This window comes from Gambusia affinis, linkage group LG03 (assembly GCF_019740435.1).
Source record: "Gambusia affinis linkage group LG03, SWU_Gaff_1.0, whole genome shotgun sequence".
In the NCBI taxonomy this organism is placed as follows: Eukaryota; Metazoa; Chordata; class Actinopteri; order Cyprinodontiformes; family Poeciliidae; genus Gambusia; species Gambusia affinis.
In genome coordinates, this window is record NC_057870.1 from 31,782,972 (window position 1) to 31,805,465 (window position 22,494).

The window sequence follows — 22,494 nt, forward strand, 5'->3', positions numbered from 1 at the left end:
CGAACATTAATTATTTCAGAATAAAATTTAATATGCGTTTTTATTTGCATTCTGCCACTTTGCAGAATGCTGCAACCCCTTCATATCTCTGGTTGTACAAACATGAATTTATCAATAGTTCCAGTTCTGACAGATTATAACCTGAACTGAGTCAGAGAATAAGAGACAAAACGTGTATGAAAAACAGGTTTTTATTCATGTAAATAGTTAGTGCTTTACACGGCTGTACAACACTGGCATCTGTAGTTGGCACTCTGAAACATCAACTTTACAGCCATCATCACCTCTGCAACATCTTCACAAGTTCACCTGCTAAACTGTCACTTCCGCTGGTCGGGGGGTGGGTTTTCTTTTTCATTTTTATTTTATCCAACAACCCATAAGTGCTTCAGCCCGCCAGGGGGCTAAAGGTACAAAACAAACCAAAGGAAACAAGAGGCACCAAAAGCCACGACAGACAGGCGAGAACCGAACAACTGAAACCTACAAACATGCAACACATCAGTTTCCACAGAGCGAGAAAAGCAGCATGCAGTGACACTATCTGAACAGAGGCGGCGCTACAGCACTCACGTCCAATCACACAACAGATCCAGAGTTTTCTGGAAAATAACGAGGATCACATCAGTCCGACCCTGGAGCCACCGGAATCAGGGGAGATTCATCTGGATTTACCTGGAGCAGCAGAGGCGCTTTAATCTAAATTTACCTTCTAGAACCAGAAACGACGAATAAATCTGGGCGAGCTGATGATGTGAACACCTGGGAAATCTGATGTTTTCTGGTTGCAAAGGACAGATTTATCCAGACCCGATGTTCTGGAAGTTACATTTTCAAGAGCTGCTTAAATTTAATCAACATTTCAGCTGCTGTAAAACTACAACATGTAGAGGAATTCTATAGAAAGTCCAGATGGGTAATACAATCAAATTAAATTTGAGTATATAGAAAATGTTTTTGATTAAAATGTAACACAATTATTCTTTCTTCTTTTTTAAGAAAAACATAGAAATATTCCAACCGGAACCTTTGTTTTTGCAAATGTCTAGTATGCCCATAAAACTGATGCACAAGCTAACAGCAGTGATGGCGGACACAGGCGCTTCTCGGCCCACGGGGTTCAACTTTAGTCTGTAAAAGACTAATGTGTTCAAGTTGTGTTAAAAGCGGTTAACATAATAGTGAAGGTATTTAAGGCTAAAGTAGCATCTCAATGCTAATGATGTAGCAGCTAGCGCTAATGTCAGCGTTCTGATGGTTGAAGGACAAAATAAAAACTAGATTTGCTGTTGAGCTCAGATGTCTGTTTATTCAGCAGGAAAAGTTTCTGAATTTAAAATGTTGCTTATTTTGTCGATATATAATTTTATTAATTAATAACAGATCCTCTAATTACGTCCATTAAACATTTTAGTAGAGTCCCACCTTTAGTTTTGAAATTATGGCCTCGATTTTGATGTGCATTTTTGACCATCTAGAAAAAAATGTCAACGGTAAAAATCTATGATTGCTTTAGAAATACAAAACAAGACTCCATAAGTATTTGGATTTCACAAGTTGTAGAATCTGAACCATAAAAATGAAAACCTCGAATCCCTCAGCAGACGTCTTCCATACAACAGAAACTCTGCGGTTTCAGTCAGTAGCAGATATTTGTGTTTCCAGACCTTCAGTTCAAAACCCACCTGTTCTCTAAACGACGGCGCTGCACCATCATGCATTCAAGAAAGTGTAAAAAATGATGGCCTGCTCTAAACTCCATGATTTTGGAAAAAAATAAATCACAAGAAATGATATGGAGAGTGATTCTGAAATAAATGAAATGAATCAAAATGTAACTTTGAATGTAATCATGAAAACTGGAACTTTTCAATTCAATTAATCATCAACATTCTGGAAACTGGAGTAAAAATGACTCAAATGAAACTATGATCCCCTCAGCCAAGACAAGAACCTCTTCAGATTTCATCCAGATTAACGGTCCAATGTTCAGGTTCTGATCTGTAGGAATGAATGGAAACTTTTTTAAAAACTGCTGTAATAACAGATAACTCCTGAAGTATGCTAAAGCTCCAGGGAATAAAAGAAATCTGATCTGAACCCAACAGAGAAGATTTATTCAGCTGCTCCTTTACTCCAGAACCAGAACATCAGTTTTTATAAAGATCCAATAAATCAAGTCTTAGAAAAAAAAAATCCATCTGCAACTTCAATTAGTCAAAAAGATCCACTTTAATCCCCAGATTGTGATGTTAATCCAACATCCCACCAGATTAGCTCCAGATTAGCAGGTTTCCAAGCTTTGGTTGTTTCTCAACATGAACAAAATGTGTCCAAATGTTTTCTGAAAATTATAACCACTGAAAAGTAAAAAAAGAGATTCTGACTCTAAACAGAATTTGGGCTTTAAGACTAGATTGACTGAAAGGTGCATAAAAATGTAAACAATTCTGATAGAAATTAAAGTTAGAATAAAATTTTTCTCAGGATTCTGAGTAGGAATTCTCTAAAAAGAAGAAAAAGTAAGAGAACGTTTGAATTCCCATATTTTCAGATTTGAGTTTAATTGAATCAAAATTAAAACCTGTGCTTTAGTTTAGAGGAGATCTGGAGGAGAAGCAACGCTGGACACCATTTGGGTTTTGGGCTGAACTGGATGTTCAGCAGATTAGAAATCTGGAAAAGATTCAACAGGATCCACCCAGAAAGGAACGCCGGAGCCGTGAGCGACGCTTCCCAACCCAGCCAGCAGGAATGTCTGGATCCGTCCTTCAGGCACATGAGATCAGGCAACATGGCGGCTGGCGCGTCTGTTGGAGGAAGGGAAACTGAAGACGGGCTACATCAGAGAAAAGAGCAGGACTTCCTTCAAACACCCGACTGGATGCGGCAGAGCGCCTCCATCCACAGACCCAGTCGGACCGACTGGGAACGAAACCGACACGGAGGAACCGAAGACGTCCAACGCACCAACATAAGATCACTGTACAAGAAAACACTGTAAACTACAACAGCAGCGAGTCGGGTCATCGACAGGAACCCCAGGATCCGGATCCGTCCACTGATCCGGATCATCTCTGGACCAACAGACTCCATGGGAACTCCAGGATCCATTGATCCACGTTATATTTGGATCAGCAGATTCCGATAGAAACTCCAGGAACCGTTGACCGGGATCGTCTCTGGATCACTGGACTGTTAAGAAGTCCAGGATCGGTCCCCCCCACATACTCTGAAGCTCCAGGATCAGTTGATCCGGATCATCTGGATCGGACTGTCAGAACTCCAGGGATCTGTTGGGAAAACCTCCTCTGTGGTCTTCCAGGGTCGGCTCTGGAATCTGGAAGGTTCCTCGGTCCAGAAGCAGATCCTGAAAGCGTCAGAGGGTCTAAAGTTCACCGTTATCTGGGTTAATACGGTATGAGGTTCTGATTGTCCACATTTAGAAGTCGGGGGGCGGGGCATGTGGAAAACCGTTACAGTATAAATGCAGAATCATCCGGATGTTCACTTCAGGAACCTAAAACCAGCCGGTTGGAGTGACGCTCTAGAAAAGTTCAACAATTTGGCACAAATTTCACAGGGAAGGTCTTTTCTCTGCCAGACTCAGAGCGGTCCGTGTTCCTGTCGCCGTCCCACCCCGTCATTAACCCCGTCGGGCTCAGACGCCCCGCCTCGGGTCCAGAGGGCCGTCAGGAATGAGGCGTTCCTCCGGATGGAGTCACAGGAAGGAGAAGTTTAGTAAAGACGGACGCTTGTTCCGCCATAGTCTGGAAACCCAAGGCAGGTTCCAGCCGTTTGGTCCGGTTGAAGAGTCGATGACTGATGGCGCCGCGTCCGTCGCGTTAAGGCGTCTCTAGAAACAAAGAGCTACAAAGTCCGGCTGCCGTCTGGACGCGCCGGGCCTTAGGAGGTCTTGACCAGGTCGTAGACGTAGATGTGGAAGTCGTCATCGAACTTGATGAAGTAGACGGAGGGTTTGGCCTCCACCTGGTGGATGACCATCCCCGACCGCTTCCCGCCGTCCTCCTTGGCGTACTCCACCTGCTTCCCCACCAGGCTGTCCACCACCTCGCCCGGCTCCCGCTCCGCCGCCACGTTCTCGTCTGCAGACACAAACCACAGAGTGAAAACCCGGACGGGATCGGACCGGACTCAAACCTGGACCGAGCCGCTCCGGATCTGGACTCTGACACTCACTGGAGTCGGGCATGATGCGCAGGTCGCCCTCCTTGTAGTCGTCCAGCAGCTGGTACATGTACAGAACCGGGTCCTTCTCGTAGGTGATGTAGAACCAGGTGGTCATGATGGGGGCTCGGGCCAGAACCATCCCCCTCCACTCCTCCTTCGGCCCGTCCTCCGTCTCAAACATGTGCTCCACCGCCTTCCCGATCATCGTCTCCGCCAGCAGCGAGTCGCTCACCCGGGCCTGAGCTGGACCAATCAGAGAGAGCGGCAGGTCAGGCCGGTTCTAGAACCTACGGTACCAACCCAGACTAACTCCGACTTCACTGATCACAAATCCAAACCAGAATCACTCTGGATCACACTTCCAGATCTACAGTTCACCTCGACTCCAAAGTCCAGAAAAATGGAAAAAACAGAAGCCGTGGAGCGGCCATCTTGTAAAAACAAGATGGAGGCTCCTGGATGACATCATATTAATTTTTACATAAGCTAGGCGTAATAGCTAGCCATATTTTTAGAGTCTCCAGTCTCTGGCAGCGTTTACGTTGGGGTCAATGTTTGGTCATCCTTAAGCAGAATCAGTTGATACAGAAATAAAGCTGGCAGGACCAAACGAGAACAGGAAAAAATCTCTCTTCAAGCGTGAATATGTGGGTCACACAACTGTTTTTTTAACTGTTTGTTTTTATTTATTTTTCATCTCAACAGGTTCCTCTTATTATATTTTATAACTAAGTTTCAGTTTGACAAGGTGAGAAAACAAAAGGTTAAAGTTTATGGAATGAACTGACATGAAGCATTGATTGATTGGTTGGTCAGAACAATAATTAATCAATAACTTGCATCCCTAGTCCTGACAGCCACCAGAGGTCAGAGGTCAAAGAAGGCCCAGATAGATGCATGTGGGTCGCCTTTAACAATAATGAACAGGTAGAACCTGTATGAACCCGGCTGGACCCAGTAGAACTCATCTGGACCCGGCGGTGCGGTTCCTCACCCACTCTGTCGGGCAGAACCTCCAGGCCGACCACGCGCTCGTCGGCGTACAGCTCCAGGCCGTAGACGCAGTCGAAGCCGTCGTACTTGATCAGGTAGAGAGACGGGTTGACCGGAACCTGGTCCAGAACCGTCCCCTTCCACTGGGACGATTTACCTGGAGGGACAGCGGACACGTCAACACCGAGCGACCCGGAGGTCCAGAGGTCAAGAGGTCGCCTACTCACTGCCCTCCTTCCAGATGTGCTGGATCCGGCAGCCCACGATGTTCCTCCTGGGCGGAACCAGCGTCTTACTGGGTCCAACGCTGGTCCTCTGCTTCCTGCCGGGACGCGGACAAAAACCCGAGATTACAGATCTGAACGGATTCAGATTAAAGATGAGATTAGATAATCTGGCTTCAATAAAATCACTCCTGGACGAACTTGTGTGGATTCTTCTTCTTCATCATGTTTGCAGAGACGCCGGAATGTCCTGAAACAGAAAGATGAGCCTGAGTCGGCCTGAAGGGGGCGCCAGCAGAGCCTTACGGTTCTGATCAGACTCACCCCCGTCCGCTCGGGGCCGCGGCGCCGCTGGGCTCTTAAATGGAGTCTTCATTCATTCACCTGGGGGTGGTGGGTGGGGGAATGGGGGGGACAGCCAATCAGGTCGCTGCTTTGAGTCTGGACTCAGGACGGGGGGTGAGGATGGAGGGAGGGAGAAGGAAAGGGGAGGGAAGGGAGAGAAGGGAGGAGGTGAACCAGGAATTATTCGGATCCGGTGAGACGTCTCATCCAGGTCAGGATCGGTCTAACGCCTGGAGGCTGGGGGCCACTGGGAGCCACAGGGGCCACTGGGGGACGTCAAGCTGTTGGACTCAAACTGGAAACGGCAGGAAGATTTTCTACAAAAAAACAACAAAAACAAACAGGAATGTTAAAATTCTCCAGAACCGGACCAGAGTTCTGTTTGATCCCCTCAGAACCAGATCAGAACCCAAACTGCTTTTCAACGCACTGAGTGTACTGCACCTTTAAGAGCCTAGAACTGAGACTGAACACTAAAAACCGATCAGCAGCGACTCTAGTGGACCCGGTTCTGGTACCAGAGCATCTGGACCCAGCAGGAAGTCGACAGCAGCTGCTGCAGCAGAAGCCGCAGCGCATGCTGCTGCAGCAGGTCGGGGGGCCACCGGCTTCCTGTTCAGGTTCTGAGCCGCAGAAAAACTCTCAGGTCTGTTCACAGCTGTTACCATGGAAACCTGCTTCCTGCTCCAGCAGCAGGGGGCGCTGTGGGTTCATCACGCTCTCCTCTCTGCTGCTGAACAGATCCGGTTCTCCAGTCTGACCCGGTGGATCTGATCGGTTCTGCTCAGCTGACTCAGGTTAATAATAAAGCTGCAGATCCAAACTCACACCTGCGCTAACATGCTAGCAGCAAGTCTAAGTTTTCATTTAGCGCCTTAGCTAGCTCTGAAAACGTTTTCCAGTAAACAAGTTTTTCTAGAGAAATCCTAAAACATTCTCTGGACTGTTTTATAAACTTTCAGTTAAAGTTAAGAATCTGTTTATATTCATGCTCTTATTTTGAAGTACATCAAGACCGTTTACACAACACTTTCATTTCCTCTCCTCACATTCTCTCTTTTTCCACCAATAACTTTATTTCAAATAAGAATCACTGGAACAAAAGAATCGGACAACTGTTGTCATCAACATTTTAAAAAAAGCAACAGAGGTTTAAAAGCTGAAATTCTGCAGTAAATCTTTGTGACCCGAAGTCAGAAAAACAATTTGTAATTTGTAGATAATTGCAATGAATCATGTAACAAATTATCTTTAATTACTGATTTGCATTTCTAGTGGTTAAAATAATAAAATCAGAAACTGCATTTAATGTTATTGTTCCTCACCAACAGCCACAATATTAATGATGTGGAAACGTGTCCTAAAATGAGCCAAAACCAACAACAATCTGCTTCTATTTTGACTTGAGAGCAGCGCTGATCATTATTTATTATCCTGGGGAAAAGTGTGGGAAGTGACAAACATTTTAGCTGCTGGCCTCATGTAAATCCGGCCCCCCCGGGGCCCTGCAGGACCCGACCCTGGACGCGGTGGGACCGGCTCTGCTGGGACTAATAAAACTCAGCAGGAAAGCAGCAGCTGCAGCGCCCCCAGGCGGCCGCTCAGCCCCATGATGAGGACTTGCTGCTTGTTTTGGCTGCTGAGGATGATGAAGATGTCCATCCAGAGGTCACTCAAAGTCTGCTAAAAACACGCAGCAGCCGCGCAAACCGCCGCATCCACGCACACGACAAAAACCCGCAGAAAAACAGCGCACCGCAAACTGCCTCCTCCCGCAGCGCGGCGGCCACGTTGCGCCACTATTTACCAAAACCCGCAGAGGCGCAAGAAAAGGCGCAAGCGAACAAAGGCAGAGTGGGGGGTGGGGGGTCTGCTGGGGGAGAAAACACGGCGCCGAGCTTGCAGCTCCGCAGGAAACCGTTGGACCGGAACCGCGGCTCTTGGCCCGGTTCCGCCGCGGGCCCCGTGGGCCGCGGGTACTCACCGACACGGCGGTCAGCGCTGCCGCATGATCCCAATCAGCCGCCGAAGCTCCAGATTGATCCGCTCTGCCTCCGTTTGAGGCTCCGCTGCGTCAAGCTGGCTGCGCCAAGATGGAGGGAGGGCGGGAAAGTCTGGCGCCGCCCTTCAAAATAAAAGCCCAGGTGGTCCGGGAGGAGGCGCTGGTAGGAAAACTCAACTGTCCTGTTTTCCTGGGACCTTCATTCAGCAGGTCTTCTAAGGATTGGGATGATTTTTCTACGACCATTGTAGACAGAAAAATAGTCAATTTCAGTCAAAACACTCAGAAAATTTGAGATTAATCTCATAAAATTACCTCTCGAAAACATAAAAATTTGATAGAAAAAAACTGAAATAATTTTAGATTAATCTCAGAAATGTTCTAGAAAAACTTGGAAATGTCTGAGCAGAAAAAGCCCAAATTTTATAGAAAAGAAATCTGAAATTTTGAGTTAAATCTCAGAATCTAGAAAATTTCTGATGTTTTTTATTTATTTAAAAGTAGGGAAAATTAAATTTAACTAGACATTTAAAGTTTCTGAGATTTTTTTGGGAAGATGTTTGTTCCTCCTTTCTGTCGTCATATTTTTCAGTCTAGTTTCTGTTCTTAATTTAGGTAAATATTTTTCATTTTATTTTTAAGTTAAATTTTTACTCATTCCGACAGTGAATATTCCTAAACTTTTGTTTGAGTCTGCCTGAAACTCCGAGGTGAAGGTTTCTTCCTGGTACATAAATGCTCTTTTTCACTGCCATTTGCAAACTTTTTCTTATTTCCAGTTTAAGCTGAGTTGTATTTTTATTATATCTGTGATCCAGATGTATGATATAAAACGGACTCATCACTGTCAGGTTCCTCAGGGTTTCATTCTGAGGCCTCTCCTTCTTCCTCTATTCTGACTCAAAAATCTGACTCTTTAGTTTTGACTTTTCCAACATCAGAACGGAATAATAATTTAAATTAATAACGCGACATTACCAGACAGGCTGATATTATTTTGAACAACCCAGACAGGAACCCACCCTGCTCATTTCCGTGGTTTTCTAGGTGCATGCGTGCAGGATTTCAGTGGAGCCAAAAAATTCTTCAACCGTCGAGTCCCGCCTTTCTGCCTCTGGCCAAATAGTGAGCCCTGCTAGACGAAGACGCCGGATCTTCCTGCCAAATACTGAATCCTGTCTCCGCAGGCTTGTCCCGCAGACGGAGCACGAGCTCCAGACATTTTATTTAAGGGGATCAGAACGTCTTTTTTTAAACAAAAGTTGTTGTTTTTTAAAGTTGTTGATTTAATGAAACGGTGTCTGCAATGTAGTGACAGCTTCAGTCCAGCAGGAGGCGATGTGCTCGTGGTGTTTACAGTAGGAGTGAGACTGATCCTAAGTCAGATCTTGTTGCATTTTAAAGCGTGCAGAAGGAACTGGAGCTGATTCAGGACCAGCTTGATTTGTTTTGGTTAAAGGGACTGTAAAGTCGGGCGGGTTTTGCCCACCCACTCCAATAGTGTCATGAAAAAAACATCCCCGCCCCTCTGCCGTACCCCTGTACACAAACCAAACAGACGGAAGGTAAAGTTACAATCAAAGCGGAGGAATTCTAGTCAAACCGAAAGCAGAGCGACTCCAGCGGACTTCACAGCGAACAGAACCGGAATACATGCGAACATTGCGGAGACCACGGAGCCTCATTCACACGGCAGGACACCCTGGAAAAGACGGAGAAATCTCAGGAGGATGTTCAGTTCCGAGGAGTGGAGCTGAAAGTCGTTACGGCAAGATGTGAGGCGCCTCGGGAGAAAGCGGAGACCGAGGCCAGCGGCAGGATGTTGGTCCGGAGCTCGGTGAGTGCTAGCCGGGTTAGTTCTGTGAGCTGGCCTCGGTGTTGTTGCTAAATTACAACACGCATGGATTTTAATCCGCTGTTCTGGCAGATTAAACTGTTAGCGGCTATTTCAGACGAACCGTAGTCGCTTCTTCCGGTGTAGAAGTTAGCCTCTGGTTCGCTGCTCAGAGTTGGCCCTTAAAGGGCCAGATCACAGTTTCAAGGAACCTGGAAACCCTTTGATTTCCTATTATGAAGCTAAAATATGCGATTAAATCTGGACCAGGTTCCTCTGTTCTATAAAATATACAGAACTTTCATTTAGTTTGTGAAGGACAGAAAATATTCTGTGCTTTCATGTTATTTAGCTCACCATAGAAATGACCCATCACCTTTTTAAAACCCTAGAATAAGATGATCCACGTCTAAAGTTTCTGGATTGATCTAATCTAGAATGGGTCACTTTACAAGCCAAAGTGTCACTAGTCTTGAGATTTTTCAGCCAGATCTCTAAAGTGGTTTAAAGAAGGAAAAACATAAAATATAAATGTTTCCCAGAACAAAGTTTGTTCTGAAGAAATTCATTTTTTACAGTAAAGTGAGCGTTTCACATATGTAGAAATGTTTTGTAGAAACCGACTGAAATATTTAATCCAGATTTCCTCTCGGATTATAGTCTAGAGCTAATTTAATTTAACTCAAAGCCTGGCCACCAGCTCTGAATCAGACACCAACTTCAGCCTCCGGTTAACAGGCTAACTAGCCGTTAGCTCTGTGAACCGATACCTCCGGATCTCCCGCCTCGAACCATCAGCTGGTTCTGGTTCCCGGTGGACGAACCTCTTTGGTCCATTTAAACACAGCAGAAAAATAACCTTATAATCTGTTTAGTGTTTTTCTCTAGAATAAATGTTTATTATTGTCAGAAATCCAGGTTAAACGGAATGCACTGTAATCTGGTGCTGCTTATAGTTGAGATGGTTTAAATGAGTTAAATTCATATTTTATTATTGTTTTTAATATAAAATATGATCCATGATTGAAGCGAAGGAAAGTTTGAGCTGAGGAGGGAAAATATCAGGTTGGTGCTGATGATTCACCTGAGAAGGGTCAAAGGTCATCTCCATCATCCTCTTCCAGAGAAGAAAACATTTGATGTCCCAGCAGCTTCACCTGAGGTCAGAGGTCACAGTGTGAAACTCAGAGAAATGACCAGGCACCCCCAGAGCTCCACAGGTCAAAGGTCATGACCCTGAACCAGATTGGAGGAGAAATCTTCTACAGAATCAAGCTGAGGATGTGATGCGTTCCAGTTGTGGTCAGAAGTGGGAAATTTCGACTTTGGAAAACCATTTGTGATTTTCTACTGGGAAACTGGGAGTGAGTCCAAACCCCCAGTTAAACTTCACGTTCCAACATGGCTGCTGCTCACATCAGCGGCAGGACGAAGTTGGTCTCATCAGATTCACTGTTGAAATGATCGACATGATCCAGAGTCAGAACCTCCCAGCAGAATCAGATGTTCTGATCTAAGAGGAAACAGAGACCTGACAGAAACCCTGCTGCATTCTGGGAGCTCAGCACGGCAGGGAGGAGGCTCAGTTTGACCTCTGACCTGATGAATGCAGACCCTGTGCTGCTGACAGGCAGCTGATCTCTGGTCATGTGACCCGGTTCAGTGCAGAGGAACAGCGCTGCTTTTATCCTCCACTTCCTGAAGCTAATGAGCCCTTAGCATCTGAGCGCTAACGACTCATTAGCTTCAACAGAAACAAGAACTTCAGGCCCGGTTCTGTTCAGACCGGTTCTGGGCTGCAGCGCAGAGTTTCTGACCCAGTCCAGTTTAACCTGCAGCTGGGTCCTGGATCAGCACCGGTCTGGTCCGGTCCGGTCCGGTCGGAAGCTGCTGCAGCTCAAACGGACCAAATCCCTCCTGCTTACCAACACTATGGATTGGACTGGGCCGCTGCTGCAGAACCAAATCAACCAGAACTGGAAAGTTCTGGTCTGGAGGGCTAGATCGGGTCAGAACTGTCTGGTTCCCTGGTTCTGACCCCGAAGCTGTGGATCGACCCGGGTTCTGATTTAAAATAATCACTTTATGTTTTATCAGTAAAATCTGAAGTTTTTCCTTAAGAAAATTTAAATAAGAGCAAATTCTAGAGAGCAAGATGTTTTCTGGATTCTGTGATTATTATTTTTGTTATTGTTTATTTATTTTAATCCTGCAGACATGGAGGAACTTTAGTCTCACAAACAACAGACAGAACAGGAGATTTTCAGATTTTATCAGAAATTATGGGACTGGGTCAGATGAAGAACTGCTGGGCTCCATCAGAACTTAATGCATTAATACCATCAAAAAGGCTCATTTTATTTTGAAAGGCTACTTCCTGTATTTCAGAAACTCTTAGCTTTTATTTCATGGGGTTCATTTATTTGCTGGAGTAATTATTAATGATTTATTATTAGCAGATTTTTTCATTCAATCTTTAATGAAACTTCTCTCCATGCAATAAACACATTAAGCTGAAAATTCCCACTTTTCTCTGTCCTTAAACGCACCACCAGGTGAATCAGTTCCTCCATTACCTGAGAATCTTTCCTGTTTGGATCAAAGTTTAATGTGCTGGACCCAGAACCGGTTCTGACCCGAGGTCCTTAATGGTTCTGACCCGGTTCTGAGTGGTTCTGCTGTGGCTCTCTCCTCAGCTGAAGCGGACCCGGGCCAGAGTGACCCATGCGGTGGTGGTGATCTTCCTGGAGTTCTTCGCCTGGGGCCTGCTGACCACGCCCATGCTGAAGGTGAGAGCCGGGTCGGCGGTTCTGTTCGGTACAGACAGAACCAGAACTGGACTTTGGGTCGGCTGACGTTTTGTGGTCTGGTTCTCCAGGTTCTCCATGAGACGTTCCCTCAGCACACCTTCCTGATGAACGGCCTGGTGCACGGCGTCAAGGTGAGGGGGCGGGGCTTAACCACAACAGGAAGTGGAATCTTGCAACACTTCCTCCTCCCAGAACCGTCTGTCTGGTTCCGACCCGCCTGACCAGATTAAGTCTGAAATGATGTTGGATTCTCCACAAATGACAGAAGTTATTAAAATAACTTTTAATAAATTAAATAAAAAAAGAGGAAAAAATGATTAAAATCAGAAACTTTGGTGTGAATAGAAATGGAACGCGGCCAAACGGGTCGCTCTGCGTCCCAATTCTCTCTGTTATCACCGGGTTTCACATCACTGTCTGACCTGACCGGGCCGGGTCAGAACCGGGTCAGAACCGGTCGGACCCGTCCTCTCACGGCCGTGTCTCTCTGTCCTCAGGGCTTCCTGTCCTTCCTGTCGGCTCCTCTGATTGGTGCTCTGTCGGACACCTGGGGCAGGAAGTCCTTCCTCCTCATCACCGTCTTCTTCACCTGCGCCCCGATCCCCTTCATGAGGATCAGCCCCTGGTGAGTCCGGTTCTGGTTCCGAGTCCAACTGAAAAGTATTCCGAGTTTCTGGATCAGAACCGATGTTTATAAAACCTGCTGCGGATCAGAACCCATCCTGTGTGTTTGGATCGGAACCGGTCCCGGTTCTGATTGGGTCATCTCTGCGGGAAACTTTGTTCTGAAGTTTCTCAGGTTCTGATGAAGCAGAAATGTTCTGATGTGGGACCCGGTCGGGTTCTGGTTCTGCTTGGTTTAACCGTCACATGTTCGTCAGTGAGCGGCTGCAGGCCTCTGGCTCCCCCTGCTGGCCGCTCACTGCGCCACACGCAGCCATGCTGACCAGTTCTGCTGCTGGAACCAGTTTCATGTCTCTTCCTGGTCAAGCAAAACAAGATCAATCATTTGCTTTGTTCTTTTTTCTTCACGTTTCTTCCAACAAATACTATTTCTTGGTTCGTTTGTTTTATTTATTTTGGGTATTTAAAACATTTTACAGTTTTAAATGTTAGAATTTAAATTTAAAACATTATGATGATGATGAATACTTTATTGATCCCCAAAGGGGAAATTCAAGAAATTATTCTTTATTGCAACAATTTCTGTGGCAATTTCACCTCCATAAAATGTTGGTTTCCTGACGGGTTTAATGCTCCAGAATCACCATCAAAATGTGACAAACTTCCTGTTTTTCTTACTAAATCTGTTTCTGCTCCATGTTTTACTGCAACTAAAGACAAATAAATCACTTTTTTACAGAAAGTCACGTTACATCAACAAACCTGGCATTTTTATTTCAGTTTTATTCTAGTTTTCTACTAGAACCCGACAGTCAGTGTGATGTCAGCTCCGACCTGCAGGTGGCGCAAATATCTCAGAGTTCACTGTAAACATTTCTGAAGTCTATAAAACAGACAAAAACGAGAGAAAAAATCAGCTGCACTCAGAACGAGTCAGAACCAGGTAGAACCGGGTCAGAGGTCATGTGACCACAGAGAGGTTCTGGTCTGGTTCTGGTCTCAGGTAAATCCTCCATGAGTCTGAGCTGGACTCTAAATGAAACTTTATCTTCCTCCATAAAGTCAGCCATGTTTTCCTGTTCTACCGTTAACCCTCTGTGCTTCAGAACCGACTTGGTTCAGTCTGACCCGGTTCTGTCTCTCCAGGTGGTACTTTGCTCTGATCGCCGTGTCGGGGACGTTCGCCGTGACGTTCTCCGTGATCTTCGCCTACGTCGCTGACGTCACCGAGGAGCACGAGAGGAGCACCGCCTACGGCCTGGTAACGACCAATCAGAACGCTGCGCAGGCTGCTGACATCACAGATCAGAAACCTCATTATTATTATTATTATTATTATTATTGGGGCCTGCCCCATAGCAATGCATAAGGAGAGCAGTGACTGACTTGCGAAGCAAGTCAGTCACTGCCTCCATGCATTGCATGGGCAGGAACCTATTGTTCTACACCCAATAGAACGCCTCTTTATTATTATTATTCTTAACTTATTCTTCCGTCACCGTGAATGCGTTTCGCATCGCTGTAGCCCACCCACAAAATGGTATCAAAACGTGCGGCTCGTGCCCGTGAGGTGTGCTATTATTTTTATAAGGAATCGGACTTACGATGGAGACGTAAAAAGCGAAAAACGAGCAAAATTTCCAGAGGTCGAAACGCAGAGCATAACTGACACCAACTGCCGCTTTTTTAGAGTGAGAATTGAAGGAGATTTTTGACCCCAAAACAATTTTGAAATCGCCATCACGCCCACAAATATCGCCCGATTGGTATCAAACTCGGTCATGACATTGATACGCATGCCTGCTCCGGTAAAATGTGTTCGGTTTTTTTCTAGCATTTACGGTTTTCTGTCAAGGTGCTTCAGAGTGAAATCATGGGACAGGGTAACTGACGCTCTCCCAGGTTCACTTCCATGTATTTCTGAAAATTTTCTGAGCCCTTTCTGCACTATTTTTTGTCTCATCACTGCAATTACTGTGAATGAGGTAAAAATATGAATTGTACTATCGGAGCCGACAAATAGCCCTCTCATACGCTTCAAACGGTTTTCAAATATGTATTACGGTTCCTGAACGGCAAAGGTTTGTTCGGAGTGCTTTTTCCATATTAATTGGCTGGGTGTCTCACAAAGATAGAATTTTTTTCCCCCCTTTCTGTCTCACACACAAATGACAGTTGGCAGCTGATCCATTACCATAGCAACGGAACACATGAGGCCAGAGCAGCTGATTCATGGGAGGACACTCTGGAATGAGCTGGCCTTTAGAACTACTTGTGTTTTGGGCATTTTATAACTGATTTTAACAAACCATTGTTACACACAGGATTAATGTGTCAATTTTAAATAAAGCTTAATGGAAATTTCCCAATAAAAGCCCCAATATCTCTGTCTATATTATCTTTTCCTCTCAGGTTATGGCACTGGCTTGCGCAGCAAGCCAGTGCAATGGCATTAACCTTTGACCTAATGATAATAAATAGGACAACCAAAACACCATATCTGTAGTTCTAACTAACACTCAGTTAAAACAGAGCTTCCATTTAGAACTACTGGCTGTTTAGGCCAGTAAATAAGAGATTTAACCCAAACACTGTTGGATTAGTGTGGGCATTTAATATGAAGCTTATGTTTATTTTTCAAAATAAAAGCCTTCATATTTCCCTCAGGTTAATGCATCGCCGTAAGGCGATGCAATAATATTAGAATGCTTTATATTCTTCTCTCAGGTTAGGGATCTGCCTTGCGCAGCAAGGCTGTTCATTAAGATAAGACTTTTACCTTAAATAAACTATTAGCTATTTTACTTACTTATTAGTCATTTTAAATATACTGAATTGAGTAAGTCAATTACAGAAAACATTCTAATGATACCCCACATGCTATTGGCAACACTTAGGTAAAGATATGTTTGGCCTGCTTTGATCAGAAAAACTAACTGCTTAAAACTATTAGGATTCCATCTCTCCCTGTGTGTTTCATTCTCATGACAGTTGAGCTGCTCTTTAGAACTACAAAGACTGAAGGTTAGAACTACAACATGGTGGAACTGTCAGTTACTACAGAGGAGGACTGAGCTGGCCTTTAGAACTACTTGTGTTTTGAGCATTATAGAAACGATTTAACACATTCACTGTTACACATGGGATTAGTTTGACCATTTCTTATGATGCTTACTGAAAATTTCAAAATAAAAGCCTTGGCAATTTTTACATCATATATTTGCTCATTTTTGGCTTTATGTGACTGGTTTATCCAAAGCACTCTTACACATTGGATTAGTGTGGGCATTTAATATGAAGCTTACTGCAAATTTCAAAATAAAAGCCTCAATATGCCCCTCTGGACAGTGCACCGCCAGAGGCGGTGCAATGAAATCATTCTGCATTATCTGTTTATCCGAGGTTAGGGAGCTGCCTTGCGTAGCAAGGCAGTTCATTAGCATTAGCCATTTAGCTTAAATAAGCTATTACCTATTTTTCTTACTTATCTGCCATGTTTAGTATTCTGAAGGAATTAAGTAAATTACAGAGAACATTCTAATAATATCCCACATGCTACTGAGAGCATTCACGCTAACATTAGCATTTTTGCTCATTTTAGCTTATACACTTACTTTATCATACTGAATGGTGCATGTCCAGTTTACTTAACATTCTTGTGATTCTATTGATTACATTGCAGCTTTCTTTAGCATTGATGCTAATTCTTAGCATCAGAACGCTGGGTCCAAACCGACGGGCACACTTTGGCAGGCCCCAGTTAAATTTCTTCAGGAATTTTCTAGTTATTATTATTATCATCCAGGTCCATCAGCGCATTAGTAACGTTTCTGGTTCTCAGGATGGATTGAACAGAACCAGCTGAACTGATCGGATCGTCTTTAGAACCAGCTGGTAGTTTGTAGAAATGCTGAATCCTGATTGGACGGTTTACTCTACAGGAAACAACAGTGGTTAGCAATGCTAACAAAATGCTAGCTGCGCTACTCCTAACTCACTGATCATAAACATCAGTTCCACTAGCGCTAAGCGCTAGGCTAACATGATAGTCAGCAGAAGCTAAACTGCTAAATGAGAAATTATCCCACCACTGGGAAACCGGTTCCGCTGAGTCGGTCTGTAGCTTCATCGGATCGTTCCTCAGTGTTCCTGATTTTCTGGACCTGGTTCGGCCCAGATCCGGTTCTGTAGATCCCGGTTCACCTGACCTCTTCCTCCCAGGTGTCGGCCACCTTCGCCGCCAGCCTGGTGACGAGCCCGGCCATCGGCGCCTACCTGTCCAGTCGCTATGGGGACAGCCTGGTGGTGCTGGTCGCCACGGTGATCGCGGTGACGGACATCGCCTTCGTGTTCTTCATGGTTCCCGAGTCGCTGCCAGACAAGATGAGGTTGTCGTCGTGGGGGTTCCCCATCTCCTGGGAGCAGGCCGACCCGTTCGCTGTGAGTCAGTCGGACCCGGCAGCAGAACCGGAACCAGCAGCAGATGCTCTGATTGGTTGTTTGGGTTTCAGTCGCTGCGGCGCGTCGGGAAGGATTCTACTGTTCTGCTGATCTGCGTCACCGTCTTCCTGTCCTACCTGCCTGAAGCCGGACAGTACTCCAGCTTCTTCCTCTACCTGAAGCAGGTCGGAGCACACACACACACACACACACACCTGGTTCCAGGTAGCTCCTCCATCATGCTGATTTTCTTTTTTCCTCTCATCTCCTCCAGGTCATCCATTTCTCCCCTGAAGCCATCGCTGCCTTCATCGCCATGGTGGGAATCCTCTCCATCGTTGCTCAGGTTCGATTAAATGTTCAAAACAAGTTGAATTGTTTCTGCTAAAGCTAAATTTATCTCCTCTTTCTCCCAGCGCTAACTAGAAACAACCAATCAGAGCCAAGGGGCAGGGCTTTGCGCTGTCAGCTCTCTGCTGAGCTGCAACATGATAGCATAGTCTGTTGTGAATGCTAATGCTAGTTAGCATAGTCTGTTGTGAATGCTGATGCTAGTTAGCATAGTCTGTTGTGAATGCTAATGCTAGTTAGCATAGTCTGTTGTGAATGCTAATGCTAGTTAGCATAGTCTGTTGTGAATGCTAATGCTAGCTAGCATAGTCTGTTGTGAATGCTAATGCTAGTTAGCATAGTCTGTTGTGAATGCTAATGCTAGTTAGCATAGTCTGTTGTGAATGCTAATGCTAGCTAGCATAGTCTGTTGTGAATGCTAATGCTAGTTAGCATAGTCTGTTGTGAATGCTAATGCTAGCTAGCATAGTCTGTTGTGAATGCTAATGCTAGCTAGCATAGTCTGTTGTGGATGCTAATGCAACAAATTAACAGTAAACAAACCTAAATATAAATATTAACCAAACATGAAGCCTGCACTGACACTGTCCTCGTCCTGCGTTAGCGTAGCAGCAGCTAGCAGGGAGTCGTCATGACAACAAACATGTTCAGACGGCCGCTTTCTGTTTTATTCAGATTAAATAAATTTATTTCTAAATGAAGGAAGAATCAGAGCTGCTGCAGAGAAAACTGTAAAAACAAAGAACGACTCAGATCTATCGTTAAAAAGAATCAGGGTAAAGAACTGTTCAAAGGAATCAGAACGTTCCTGAACGTGGTCCCTCCAGGTGTCTGCAGCAGCTGTCTCTGTGACCTCTGACCCCTGACCTGTCCCCTCAGACCGTCCTGCTCAGCATTCTAATGCGAACCATCGGGAAGAAGAACACGGTTCTGTTGGGTCTGGGCTTCCAGCTGCTGCAGCTGGGCTGGTACGCCTTCGGGTCCGAGCCGTGGTGAGTCTCTGGTTCTGTTCCCGGTTCTGCTTCTGGTTCTGGTTCTGACGGGTCGGGTCGGTTCTGTTCCTGCAGGATGATGTGGGCAGCAGGAACCGTCGCTGCCTTGTCCTCCATCACTTTCCCAGCAGTCTCTGCTCTCGTGTCGCACAACGCCTCCGCCGACCAGCAGGGTGAGCCAATCAGGAGCAGCTTCATGTTACAGCAGCCAATCAGGAGCAGCCTGACTGTGTGTGTGTGGGTGGGTGGGTGTGTGTGTGTAGGCGTGGTCCAGGGGATGATCACAGGGATCCGGGGTCTCTGTAACGGTTTGGGTCCGGCTCTCTACGGATTCATCTTCTTCCTGTTCAACGTGGAGCTGAGCGACGTTCCGGCAGCCGCAGGAACTCTGGACACACAGGTACCGCCCACCTGGACACACAGGTACCGCCCACCTGGACACACAGGTACCGCCCACCTGGACACACCCACATTCAAAACATTACAATAGATGGAAACATTTATCATTTCAGATAAAAACTGTCTGAACCTGAATCTGCTTTTCCTGTCATTTCCTTATTTAACAGGAAGTGAGGTATCTGTGTTTGTTTCTGTATGTCTAATCTGTAACCAGAGCGCCGCGGCAGCCATCTTTACAGAGGGCTGCTGGGTAACAGCTCCTTTCTAATACTTGGTTCTGAAACCGATCAGAATTCTGATGGCGATCGGGTTTCATTAGAGGAATAAAAACATCCAGACCTGCTGGATAAACGGATCGGTTCTGATCGGGTTCTGATCAGTGTAGAACCTTCTCACCTTGAGCTGATCCAAACAGCAGAACATTTTGATTCAAAGCTAAAAATTAGGTTTCAATGAATCACAGGTCAGACGTTAAAGGTGACCCAGACCTGAGGTTAAAGGTCACCGTTTCCTCCTGTCTCCTGCAGCACGCCGCCATCCCGGGCCCTCCCTTTCTGTTCGGGGCGTGCGCCGTGGTCCTCGCCATGGTCGTCGCCTTCTTCATCCCGGAGAACCTCCGCCCCGCCGCCGGTCCGGCCGCCGCTAAACCCGCACACGCTCAGAACGGCGGCGCGGCGCTGGCCACGCCCACCAGCGACACCGAGGACATCGAGCCGCTCCTGCAGGACAGCAGCATGTGAGCGGGCGGCGGCCAATCACTGACGCTGTTCATGAGCTGCTCTCTCCTGATTGGCTGAGACCAAAGGGCTGGGGGGAACAGCGCCCCCTCTGGACTCTCTGTTGGAGTTTCTCTGCTTCATTATGCACCTGCTGGCTCCACCCCCTCACGCCCCCGGTCACCATGGCGACGGCATCACTCCTGGATCCGACGACGTTTTTACTTTTAGACAGAATCTCCGTTACCATGGTGATGTCCAGGGAAAGCTGCGTTAGGTTCTGGACTCACGGTGTCGGGTCAAACTTCAGAACCTCGCCTGGTTCTGGAGGTTCTGTTTGACCTTTGACCTGACAGAACCACAGCTGATGTTCGTGAAAGTCCGGTTGGGATCCATGTTTCTGGTTCTGGAACGTTTCTACCAAACATCTGGACTGTTTTCTGGAGTCCGGTTCGGTCCGGTTTGCTTCCTGGTTCCTCCTGCAGCGTCACAGCGGATCCTGTTTAACAGAACCGAGCAGCCCGATCCATTGCGTCTGGCTGACCCGGTTCCTGTAGCTCCAGAACCTCCAGAACCATGCAGCTGTTGTCCAGATGTCTCTGCTGCGCTTTAGTGCCTCTAACTGACCCGGTTTCTACCAACTGGGTTTTTCAGAACTTTGTGACGATCTTAATAAAGTTGTTTGAACCGAGCCTTCGGGTTTCACTCTGCATGTTTCCAGGTTTGGATCAGGACCAGAAAGAGCAGGTCAATGGATCAGAACCATTAACTGAAATGTTAAAACATGTATTTATTTTATGTGTTGTATATTAAAAAGGAAATACTTAAGGTAGAAAATCAAATAAATATAAAATTAAAAACGTTTATCGAGTATTACCCTGAGCGCGTAGCTCCGCCCCTGACTATAAAGTGGGCGGAGCCACGAGAGACCGTGGGGCGTGGCTAGTATGGGGAGGGGAGGGTTTAGCAGAGCGGCGGTCGCTGGAATGCACAATGTCAAAGTTCGGTCCTCAAAGGGCCGGTCTGCTCCAGGTTTTAGATGAGCCACAGGCACAAAACACTGGAATGAAACGGCTTCATCACCTCCTGCTGTGAATCGGTTCTCCAGAACCTTAATGACCTCATTATTCTAATCAGGTTCCACTTTTCATTGGTTGATGCCCGTTCTACGTGATCACGTGATTGGCCGTCTCACAAACAGCTTCCTGTTAGCTAAGTACAGCATAATAGCAGCACTGATACAACTTCTACACCTTGTAGCCTGTCTGCTACAGTCTTACGTTAGCTAAACAGATCAATATGCAACGTGTATCTGACACACACTGAAGATTTTATTTTAACAGAAAAGGTTTTGGACTAAACTGTTCCTCCTGTTAGCCTCTCTAGCACCAAGTACAGCTGGTCAATCAACCATCGCTGTGTTCAGGGAACCAACGATTAATAATCCACAAATAAACTTGATATCGTAACGGAATGAATGTTTTGTTTTTAACTAATCTTTACTCGTCTTGCGGGGCGCAGGCGGTTGCCATGGTAACAGGTGTGTTTAAACTACAAAGAGAGAGTAAAAAGGTAGGAGTGGTTTTGAGTTGATCACCTGTTCGGGTTATTTTACCTTTGTTTACCTTTGCTGTGGCTCATTACAGCCGCTGTAGTTTCTAAACGTTGGACTAATTACCTCGTTCCTTTGTGAGTATACGTCATTCATAACAAACATCACATAAAACAAATAGATTTCATTAAATTTTAACAAACAAATGGCTTCTACTGCGATAATTATGAGAAATTAAATGAATTATATCCCAGCTTCAGAAGATTTACCTTTACCTTTCCAGAGCTCTTTGGTTCCTCCTTTCAGTCTGTAGCTTCTCATACTGAGGTCAAAGGTCAGATCTACCATAACTGACTGACACCTGCTGCTTTGCAACCAGACTGAGAAACCAGAAACCTCCTCCCAGATGATGACATGAACCTGTTAGTTCCTCTGTCCATTGTAGATATTACAAAATACACTAAAATAACTTTTAGTGTATTTTTTCTGCAGTTTCTAGTTTAATTCGAAATGAAGTCAGTCACACGGCAATATTAATCATCAGATTTTATTAAAGCTTCTGAAAATCATAAAAACTACAAAGTGAAATTACAGGAAGTCCAGAAGGTTTAGAAAAACAAAACAAACATTTCATGTTGGAATAAAATCAAAACTTCGGGAAGAAACAAACATTTTATATCATAAAAACTAAAATCATGTTGATGTGTTAAAACATTTCAGTTAAATAAATGTATAAAATATTTCTGTAATTTTGATTTTTATGTTTGGTCACAACTTCAAACTACAGATTTAAACTCTTCAAAGCAAACAAAACACACAAAGCATCAACCTGAGGGGGTCAAAGGTCAACCCTGGAGAGAAAACTAATGTATGTTTTTATTTTCTGCATTTTTAAAACTATTCAGAAACACAAAATTATTTTGAAATGGAAATAATTCCAGAGGAATATTTAGAATTAGTTTTCTATAAACTTCATATGAATCATTTTTTATTAAATTTGCTCATTTTCATCTGTTTTTAA

General features: G+C 45.2%; 2 protein-coding genes across 2 annotated transcripts; one reads left to right on the forward strand and one right to left on the reverse strand.

Annotated features, from left to right (window-relative positions):
* Window positions 1-377: 377 nt before the first annotated feature.
* On the reverse strand, window positions 378-8,924 carry LOC122828575 (spindlin-Z-like). The gene is made up of 8 exons (XM_044112221.1): window positions 8,778-8,924; window positions 7,738-7,991; window positions 5,733-6,070; window positions 5,610-5,658; window positions 5,412-5,506; window positions 5,186-5,341; window positions 4,201-4,434; window positions 378-4,106 (listed from the first exon to the last, which is right to left on the reverse strand). Exons 3-8 carry the CDS (start codon window positions 5,782-5,784, stop codon window positions 3,907-3,909), a joined length of 786 nt encoding a protein of 261 aa, XP_043968156.1. The 5' UTR covers window positions 5,785-6,070; window positions 7,738-7,991; window positions 8,778-8,924; the 3' UTR covers window positions 378-3,906.
* Window positions 8,925-9,301: 377 nt separating this feature from the next.
* mfsd14bb (major facilitator superfamily domain containing 14Bb) lies at window positions 9,302-20,613 on the forward strand. Its single transcript, XM_044112218.1, has 12 exons — window positions 9,302-9,592; window positions 12,286-12,378; window positions 12,468-12,530; window positions 12,897-13,024; window positions 14,170-14,284; window positions 17,245-17,463; window positions 17,535-17,648; window positions 17,738-17,809; window positions 18,694-18,806; window positions 18,882-18,979; window positions 19,070-19,206; window positions 19,733-20,613. The coding sequence occupies exons 1-12, from the start codon at window positions 9,575-9,577 to the stop codon at window positions 19,943-19,945; spliced, it is 1,383 nt and encodes a 460-aa protein (XP_043968153.1). The 5' UTR covers window positions 9,302-9,574; the 3' UTR covers window positions 19,946-20,613.
* The last annotated feature ends 1,881 nt before the right edge of the window (window positions 20,614-22,494 follow it).